Genomic DNA, 9,888 nt, shown 5'->3' with positions numbered 1-9,888 from the left:
GCCACCGTTTGCCTTGATGACAGCTTTGCACACTCTTGGTATTCTCTCAACCAGATTCACCTGGAACGCTTTTCCAAAATTCTTAGCTCCGGTTGGTCCCTTCAGAGATGAGAGTGTCAATAAAGGTTGGGAGAATGGAGGGGGTAATGGGATGACAGATCTCTGAGGGCTCTAACACTCCTGGCTGTAATTGTTCCCAAGTGTAGTTGGACAGGCCTCTGGGGGCTCTAACAAGATGTCGTTCCCAGTGTAGTTGGACAGGTCTTTGGGGGCTCTAACACAATGTTGTTCCCAGTGTAGTTGGACAGGTCTCTGGGGGCTCTAACACAATGTCGTTCCCAAGTGTAGTTGGACAGGTCTCTGGGGGCTTTAACAAGAACTCGTTCCCAGTGTAGTTGGACAGGTCTTTGGGGACTCTAACACGATGTTGTTCCCAGTGTAGTTGGACTGGTCTCTGGAGGCTCTAACACAATGTCGTTCCCAAGTGTAGTTGGACTGGTCTCTGGAGGCTCTAACACAATGTCGTTCCCAGTGTAGTTGGACAGGTCTCTAGGGGCTCTAACGCGATGTTGTTCCCAGTATAGTTGGACAGGTCTCTGGGGGCTCTGGAGATGCGAGGGGCTGTGCAAGAGAGGAACGGCATATAGACATGTGAGCTTACATTCGGGCTGTTTTGACACAACATATCCACATGGCTTTTCAGAAATGTAATAATGTAGTGAATTAAAAAAATAGGATCTATAGTTAAGCGCTAAGTTATAAACCTATAAACCATGTAACAGCAACAATTTCTATACTGTATTCATGGTCCAATAGCTTCTACCTGACTGATGCTATAATAATAATTGATTATAGTCACCAGAGTAGCATGGTCCCTGTCCAGTGAGCCTCAGAGTGGTCCCTTTCCGGCTGGCTGCCTCTCTCAGCTGACACAGGTTGGGGTAGGTACATCCATCAGAGCCACACACAGAACCATGTGCCTCACACACACACTTAAGTTCTGGTTCTCCCCTCCCACGGCCACTCCCCCTCCGTCCTCTCCTGGTTCTCCTCTAGACGCAGCCAGCTACGGTGCTGGAGGGGCACCCCAAGGATCGGACTAACACACACACTCACACAGACACACACAACCACACCCCAGCCCAGGCCATAGCACCTGCATCCTACAGCAAGCACACACACACACACACAAATGCTCTCCGAGTCAAACACAGACAGAGCAATTTCTTATTAGAAACTTACAGAGAGAGGAGACACCAACGTATATCCAGCACCAAACTGCAGAAGGGTTGTTTCTGTAGAGTCAAATCCCCTGACTCAGTCCAAAGCTCGAGAAAGTTGGTCCGGCTGTTAATCTGTGAAAGCCTGTGGTTCATGGGGCGGCAGGTAGCCTAGTGGTTAGAGTGTTGGGCCAGTAACTGAAAGGTTGCTGGATCGAATGCCTGAGCTGACAAGGTAAAAATATGTCATTCTGCCCCTGAACAAGGCAGTTAACCCACTGTTCCCCAGTAGGCCATCATTGTAAATAAGAATTTGTTCTTAACTGACTTGCCTAGTTAAATAAATAAAAACATGTGTTGTTCTTCTCTGAGCTGAATAATAATGTTCCCTTTTGTATTTAGTGCCACGCTTTGTTTGGGCCTCCTGGATTGTTGGATTTTTATCTGTGCTTGTTCCAAAAGTATTTTGTTTACCTTTCTCAAAAATTTCCCCTCAGTTCATGTTCCCCCAGTTTTAGAGAAAGCAATTGAGGTGTGAGGAAATTGTACCCCCCAAATTCTCATCTCTTCTTTTCTCCCTCTTCTCTCCTCCGTCACAGTGTCTGCCTCCGTCACAGTGTCTGCCAGTGTTCCTTGGCAAGGCAGGACTGCCGCAAGGGTTTCAAAAATGGCACAACATATTATTTCATATAGGCATTCATGTGGGGATGCCTCCACTCCTTTATATCTGTCAACTGCACAGACCATAAGGACCTTACAGATGACACACTGAAACACACATCTATAATAATATGACATCTAAATGTAGATTTTATGATGAAATCCTTTCGGTTGTATCATCCCTCTCTCTCCCCTTGTCTCAGAGCCACACTCTCTATTGGGGCAGTGGGACATTGGGTCTGGCAGGGTCTGGGTCTGGCAGCTTTTCGTGTACGTCAGTGAATCTGTCTGCATTTAGGGAATAGATGGGAAAGAGTGTTATTTAATATCAGTTGTACTGTGCAATTTTGAAACATGTTTTTTCTTATTTGTTTAAGAAATTGTTTTAGGCCTACAAACAAAGAGGCATTGTTCTGCCTTGAGGGTTCGTGTTTCATTAGCGAAGACCCACTTGGCACAGATGTCAATTTAATAATGTCTATTCCACATTGGTTCAATGTAATTTCATGGAAATTACGTGGAAACAACATTGATTATATCAGTGTGTACCCATTGGGGATAGTATCAACAAGCTTATAAATGTATTGTGGTGTGTGTGTGTGTGTGTGTGTGTGTGTGTGTGTGTGTGTGTGTGTGTGTGTGTGTGTGTGTGTGTGTGTGTGTGTGTGTGTGTGTGTGTGTGTGTGTGTGTGTGTGTGTGTGTGTGTGTGTGTTCTTCAATGGATTTTTATAATTAGCGGGTATCGGCCTTAATCTGCTCTGCATGTTCTACGTTGTACACTGAGGATATTTTTGTAGAATTCTGCATGCAGTCTCAATTTGGTGTTTGTCCCATTTAGTGAATTCTTGTTTGGTGAGCGGACCTCAGACCTCACAACCATAAAGACCATGGGTTCTACAACTGATTCAAGTATTCCTAGCCAGATCTTAATTGGTATGTCAAATTTGATGTTCCTTTTGATGGCATCGAAGGCCCTTCTTACCTTGTCGATAAACTCCCATATCTATTGGGTGTAATACCACAGTGTGCAATCACAGCAGCAAGATTTGTGAGCTTTTGCCACAAGAAAACGGCAACAAGTGAAGAACAACCCATATTTATTTGTATTTATTTTCCATTTTGTACTTTGAGTATTTGCACATCGTTACAACACTGTGTATCGACATATTATGACATTAAAATGTCTTTATTCTTTTGGAACTTTATGAGTGTGATGTTTACAGTTCATTTTGTATTGTTTATTTCACTTTTGTTTATTCTTTACTTCACTTGCTTTGGCAATGCCAATAAAGCCCCTTAAATTGAAATTGAATTGAGAGAGAGGGAGCGAGAGAGAGGAAGGGTTGAATTGTTAGACTTTTTTCTGAAGTTTCCATGCCTTAAATGTGGGCATAGATAGGTACATCTGGCCTCTGGTCAATAGTGCCCCAAGCTCTCTGCCACCACAGTCACTGTACTGTCTAATAGTCAAAGGCGTGGTTTCCATCGAGTGATTTCTGACGTCGGAGCATGTGAGGCTTCCTTGTTTGACGCCATTCACGTATCAGTGCCAGGAAGTTAGCGCAAGTGGTCCGTAGATTTTCTAACTGAACCGGGTGACTTTACAAAAATAAAAGTCCTCTCTGATAAATAGAAAATAGATCGTATTTCTGTAAGTCAAATATTATAATTTCTGATAATACAATTATAACATCTTACGTCTCCACGAAGAGAAAGCTCTACTGCAGGAATATATGTTTAAGTAGTCATGAGGAGGCACAAAAAAGTGAATATTATTCAATCCAGTAAACATGGCTTTTATTTTGAGAAAAAAAACAGCTATACGCTACCGGATGTAGTATCTGATTGTTCTGACTTAACACAGCTCCACGTCTCTCTCTGAACAGGAAGCAAGAAATATGTCAAAACAGGACAGGGAGAGACGTCCCTTGTTTCAGGTGATAGCTTAATTTTGTCAAAGCAGTCCTTTACACACTCCTATATTCTTCGGACGTCTTCCTTCCCGGGAATACAATTAATTTGGTGTAAAGGACGTACAAGTAAGTATTTTCCTTCGTGAATGATTTTCTGGGTGAATGACAGTGTTAGGATTTATCCAGTGATGACAGTTTAGCAATAACTAAAATCAGAAGAGTTGAATGAATGTTTACTTGTTTACTGCCGCTATAAACTGTATAATGGATTTAATACTTTAGTGTCGGATGACTTATTATAGACAGGATTGAGAGAGTCAAGCATAACATAGCAGTCCAATGACATTTTATAACTGACTGATTATGCTGATGTGTCTCCTTGATGTCAGGAAATGCACAAAAAAGGCCAGGAATCAGTCATATTCCAGATCATGTTCAATGCATCTACAGTGTAATCTGATATTAGGGACACTGGCAATGTTCAAGAGGATCAAAACCGTAATGTCTCATGGGTAAATTGTGATTGACTGACGGATCTACAAATAATAATGAGTAGTTATTTATGATGTCGAGTTATAAATAGGTTTGTAGATTGGTCAGTCAGTCACAATTTACCCATGATACATTATGGTTTTTATCCTCTCGAACACAGCCTCTCTTTACTGCACCAATGTTATCTTTTCATCCTCTATATCCTGGTCGAACAGGTGCACTGAATGGTGACGTGGGACTGGGTGGGGTGGGGGACTGAAGTTGAATAGCCGAACCGCATACCTCTTTAAAAAATTCTAGCTTGACAAGCCCTCCGGGTTTTATGGGTTGCTCTCTTGACCTGGGCTGTTCCTGAAATACTGTTACAGTCTAATGAAAGTCAGATCAAATCAAAGTGTATTGGTTGTGTACACAGTTTGTGTTACATCACAAACAAAAATATAAACGCAACATGCAACAATTTCAAAGATTTGACTGAGTTACAGTTCATATAAGGAAATCAGTCAATTTAAATAAATAAATTAGACCCTAATCTATGGATTTCACATGACTGGGCAGGGGTTCTGCCATAGGTGGGGCTTGGAGGGCATAGGCCCAGCACTTGGGAGCCAGGCCCAGCCAATCATGAGTTTTTTCCATGAAAGGGCTTTGTTACAGACAGAAATACTCCTCTGTCTGTAATACCAACACTTTACGTTGGGTTTATATTTTTGTTCTGTGTAGCTCCTAACAATGCAGTAAAATGTCAAACAATTCAAATGTATGGGAAAAAATACAAGAAATTAAGAATGGTGGGGCAAATCTGATTTAACAAGCCAAATAGCACTGTAGCAGTAATCAAATGCGTATGTACACTGGGAGAAATTACACAAGATAAGCAGGGGACATAAACTCTCTTAAGGGTTTGTGCATTCCTATAATCACACCATGAGTTGTTCATCATAAAACATGCTCCTCCGCATTTGTTTTTCCTGCAAAGCACTAGTCAGACATTGATCTTTAGGATTTCAATAAGGTCGATCTGAGCACGTCTCTAGTATGTTGCTGTGTCCACTAATGTTGTTGTCATGTGTGTTGCTGTTGTGTGATGTGTTCTGTCTTTGTAAGGCAGGGGGTCACGATGGCACAGAAGGTCCTGGTGACTGGGGGAGGAGGCTACATCGGCAGCCACTGTGTGGTGGAACTGATTGAGGCAGGATTCTGCCCCGTGGTCATAGATAACTTCAGCAATGCTGTCCGAGGTAAGTGTCCTTAGTTTGCCCGGCGTAACTTTGAGAGGGATAGTGATGTAACGCACGTTATCTGTTTGACAGTTACTGTTTGTTTTGGGTGAGAACAGTTACAGTAAGGTGTGTGTGTGTGTGTGTGTGTGTGTGTGTGTGTGTGTGTGTGTGTGTGTGTGTGTGTGTGTGTGTGTGTGTGTGTGTGTGTGTGTGTGTGTGTGTGTGTGTGTGTGTGTGTGTGTGTGTGTGTGTGTGTGTGTGTGTGTGTGTGTGTGTGTGTTGATCATTGTTCCACATCCTGATGTTTTATGGAGGAGAAGGAGATGTCCCTGAGAGCCTGCGGAGGATAGAGAAGATCCTGGACACCAGCATTGAGTTCCATGAGCTGGACCTGCTGGACCGCCCAGGCTTGGAGAAGCTTTTCAAACAGGTTAGAAACTACACTCATCCCTGCTGAACAGTGTTCCAACGCATTTGCTTTAACTAGGCACCAGAGTTTTACTCTTCAGGTCATGTGTTCCAGGACAGCTCCTGGCCCTATTATTAGTTTTGCTCAAGACATCACTCACCTTTGTCTTTATTAAGTGTTTACTTGTTTGTCTCTGTCTTAATGTCTTAACAGCATTCATTCAGTGCTGTAATGCATTTTGCTGGTCTGAAAGCGGTGGGTGAGTCAGTTGAGCAGCCATTGAGGTACTATCAGGTTAACCTCACTGCAACCATGAACTTGCTTGAGGTAAGTTAGAACACCCCAATCTCAGCTTGCCTTGCATCATTTGAAGTGACCAATTCTGTAATGGCTGCTTTCCGAGAACTGCTACCTAAGTGCATGGGTGCCGGTGTGTATTGATTGTCTTTTACTTTATGACCAGCTACTAATGTTTACGCGATGCTTGCAATAATCTCAACCAACCTCGGGATGTTAGTCTGTATGCTTAAGCGTGTGTGCTTTAGATTGCTGTCTCAACGGCTGCTGTCCGTGTGTGTGTGTCGTGTGTGCATCTGCATGTCTCCCAGGTGATGCAGACTCATGGCGTGCGCAATCTGGTCTTCAGCAGCTCAGCCACGGTGTATGGAGACCCCCAGCGGCTTCCCATAGATGAACAGCACCCTGTTGGGGGGTGCACCAACCCCTATGGCAAGACCAAGTACTTCATAGAGGAGATGATTATGGACCAGTGTAAGGCAGAGAAGGTACTGTACCTACCCCAGGCTCTCTATTCTTCAACACACACCCTGACCATCTGTCACATACATCCCATGCATGATAGATGTCCTGAATAACAGTTTGTATAACAATGTGTATAATGATAATAATGCCCATACTACTTCATGTATTCCCAGGACTGGAACTCGGTGCTGCTGCGGTATTTTAACCCCATCGGGGCTCACTCCTCTGGGCTCATCGGAGAAGACCCTCAGGGCATCCCCAACAACCTGCTGCCCTATGTCGCCCAGGTAACCACAAATAATGTTTATCCACCATGAATGATGTGGTATCCCACTTTGAACTATTGCTTTTCTAATTTCTGTTATTTTCACCGGGATGTAGTTTTGTACTCTGAACAAAAAATAGAAACGCAACATGTAAAGTGTTGGTCCCATGTTTCATGAGCTGAAATAAAAGATCCCAGAAATGTTCCATAAGCACAAAAAGCTTATTTCTCTAAAATGTTGTGCACAAATTTGTTTATGTTAATGAGCATTTCTCCTTTGCCAAGATAATCAATCCACCTGACAGGTGTGGCATATCAAGAAGCTGATTAAACAGCATGATCATTACACATGTGTACGCAATGCCACAGATGTCTCAAGTTGAGACTTGAGGAATGTCCACCAGAGCTGTTGCCAGATGATTTAATGTTAATTTCTCTACCATATGCCACCTACAACCTCGTTTTTATTTTTTTTTATTTTTACCTTTATTTAACCAGGCAAGTCAGTTAAGAACAAATTCTTATTTTCAATGACGGCCTGGGAACAGTGGGTTAACTGCCTGTTCAGGGGCAGAACGACAGATTTGTACCTTGTCAGCTCGGGGGTTTGAACTCACAACCTTCCGGTTACTAGTCCGACGCTCTAACCACTAGGCTACCCTGCCGCCCCAAATTTTAGAGAATTTGGCAGCACATCCAACCGACCTCGCAACCGCAGACCACGTGTATGGCGTGGTGTTTTGCGAGTGGTTTGCTGATGTCAAGGTTGTGAACAGAGTGCCCCCATGGTATCAGGGGGGTTATGGTATGGGCAGGCATAATCTACAGACAACAAACACAATTGCATTTTATCAATGGCAATTTGAATGCACAGAAATACCATTACGAGATCCTGAGGTTTATTGTGAGGCCCATTTTCTTTTAAGGTATCGGTGACCAACAGATGCATATCTGTATTCTCAGTCATGTGAAATCCATAGATTAGGGGCTAATGAATTGAATTAAATTGACTGATTTCCTTATGAACTGTAACTCGGTAAAATCTTTGAAATTGTTGCATTTTTATATTTTTGTTGAGTATAATTGACTTAACTTTAGGTGCTGTGGCTCTCTCTTCTCTAACCCAGGTTGCCATTGGTAGAAGAAAACACCTCAATGTGTTTGGGAATGACTACGACACTATTGATGGAACAGGTAATGATGACTGACTTTATGCTTAAAGAAAAAAGAGGGTTGATTGATATTCAATGCTGTTTTCAATCAATCAGTAATAACCTTGTCTGATGGTAAATGTCAAATCATGTTTATTTTACAGAAATGCATCCAATTGTGAATAATCCTTCTTCTCTTTAGGGGTGCGAGATTACATCCATGTTGTGGATTTGGCCAAAGGACACATAGCTGCTCTCAAGAAACTGAAGGACAATTGTGGATGCAAAGTACAGTATACAGGCTGGCTTACCTGACCCCACTGTTACATGCTTCATGTGTCCTGTCTTTCCTCATTCATTCACAATTTCTCTTGTCTCATCCATTGTCTTATAGAAACGTGACATTTTCCCCTCATCTCCCTGTAGGTGTATAACTTAGGAACAGGAACGGGTTACTCTGTGCTCCAGATGGTAAAGGCTATGGAGAAGGCCTCAGGGATAGAGGTGAGTGACTTGACCCTCTTTTAAAAACTTCAGAGCCTTCATCCATCAGTATTCCTGTATTGTATATCTATTACTTCTTAATCACAGGGAATGGAATCCTTTTTAAGTCTTCATGTGTAGAAAGCAGCTACTTCAAGCGATACCTGTCTGACCGCTAATTTCAGACCAAACAATTTCACGTGGGGGTGGTTGTACTGTTATGATTGTCTTTGCCACAGATCATGTACCTGATTGCCCCCCGACGAGGAGGAGATGTAGCGTCCTGCTATGCTGACCCCCGTCTGGCTGAGAAAGAGCTGGGCTGGAAAGCTGATTTCAACCTGGAGAGAATGTGTAAGTAAACCTTTATTGAACTACCTACCACTTAGTGTAACTGTTACTCTGAGTTTATACATCATTTGTCATCACACCACGACAGCCCCAGTCCTCAGCACAATGCACAATCCTGATTCTATAGAGCATAATGTAATGCTTGGTAGCCTAGCTGTTTAGAGCGTTGGGCCAGTAACCGAAAAGTTGCTGGTTTTAATCTCCGAGCCAATTAGGTGAAAAACTGTCAATGTGTCCTTGAGCAAGGCACTTAACCATAATTGCTCCTGTAAGTTACTCTGGATAAGATACATTATCTTCTGCTAAATGACTAAAATGTAATAATGTCATGCCTCTGGTAATGTCTTCCAAGGTAAGGACCTGTGGCGCTGGCAGTCCAAAAACCCAACCGGATTCACCAATAACGGCCCGTCTTCATGAGATGTTAATCTCAATGAGTACCTTCTTCACTTCCTCCTAAATTAATGGGCCAAAGCAACAACAAAAAAATCACATTCACACATGAAGAGACCTCAAGACAAAATGAATGATTTATATTTCATAATGATTTAATATTATGTTGTTGATTCCTTATAGCTACTTTCACTAAGACTATTCTCTAATGCTTAGATAAAAAATACCATGTCTTATCTCTGTTTGTCTTGTCATTTATACATATTGTCATAGACATGTTCTGTAATTATTTAATAGTTGAGTCTAGAGCCATAAAATGGGGAAATAAAGAAATTGTATTGTGATTTGATTGGTGTTGGGGGGAGAGTATTTGAGGAGTATTTCTTGCTAATACTTTTATTTATTTAACTAGGCAAGTCAGTTAAGAACAAATTCTTATTTTCAATGACAGGGTTAACTGCCTGTTCAGGGGGAGAACGACATATTTGTACCTTGTCAGCTCAGGGGTTAGAACTTGCAACCTTCCGGCTACTAGTCCAATGCTCTAACCACTAGGCTACCCTGC

General features: G+C 42.4%; 1 protein-coding gene across 1 annotated transcript; it reads left to right on the top strand.

Annotated features, from left to right (window-relative positions):
- Nucleotides 1-3,733: 3,733 nt before the first annotated feature.
- On the top strand, nt 3,734-9,559 carry LOC139374295 (UDP-galactose-4-epimerase). Its single transcript, XM_071115331.1, has 11 exons — nt 3,734-3,920; nt 5,394-5,527; nt 5,824-5,939; nt 6,132-6,245; nt 6,527-6,703; nt 6,854-6,967; nt 8,073-8,139; nt 8,299-8,384; nt 8,523-8,600; nt 8,819-8,933; nt 9,283-9,559. Exons 2-11 carry the CDS (start codon nt 5,407-5,409, stop codon nt 9,348-9,350), a joined length of 1,056 nt encoding a protein of 351 aa, XP_070971432.1. The 5' UTR covers nt 3,734-3,920; nt 5,394-5,406; the 3' UTR covers nt 9,351-9,559.
- Nucleotides 9,560-9,888: the final 329 nt, after the last annotated feature.

Source organism: Oncorhynchus clarkii, chromosome 19 (assembly GCF_045791955.1).
Source record: "Oncorhynchus clarkii lewisi isolate Uvic-CL-2024 chromosome 19, UVic_Ocla_1.0, whole genome shotgun sequence".
In the NCBI taxonomy this organism is placed as follows: Eukaryota; Metazoa; Chordata; class Actinopteri; order Salmoniformes; family Salmonidae; genus Oncorhynchus; species Oncorhynchus clarkii.
The sequence above is the reverse complement of the archived record's forward strand: the minus strand, read 5'-3'. Positions and strand labels throughout refer to the sequence as shown.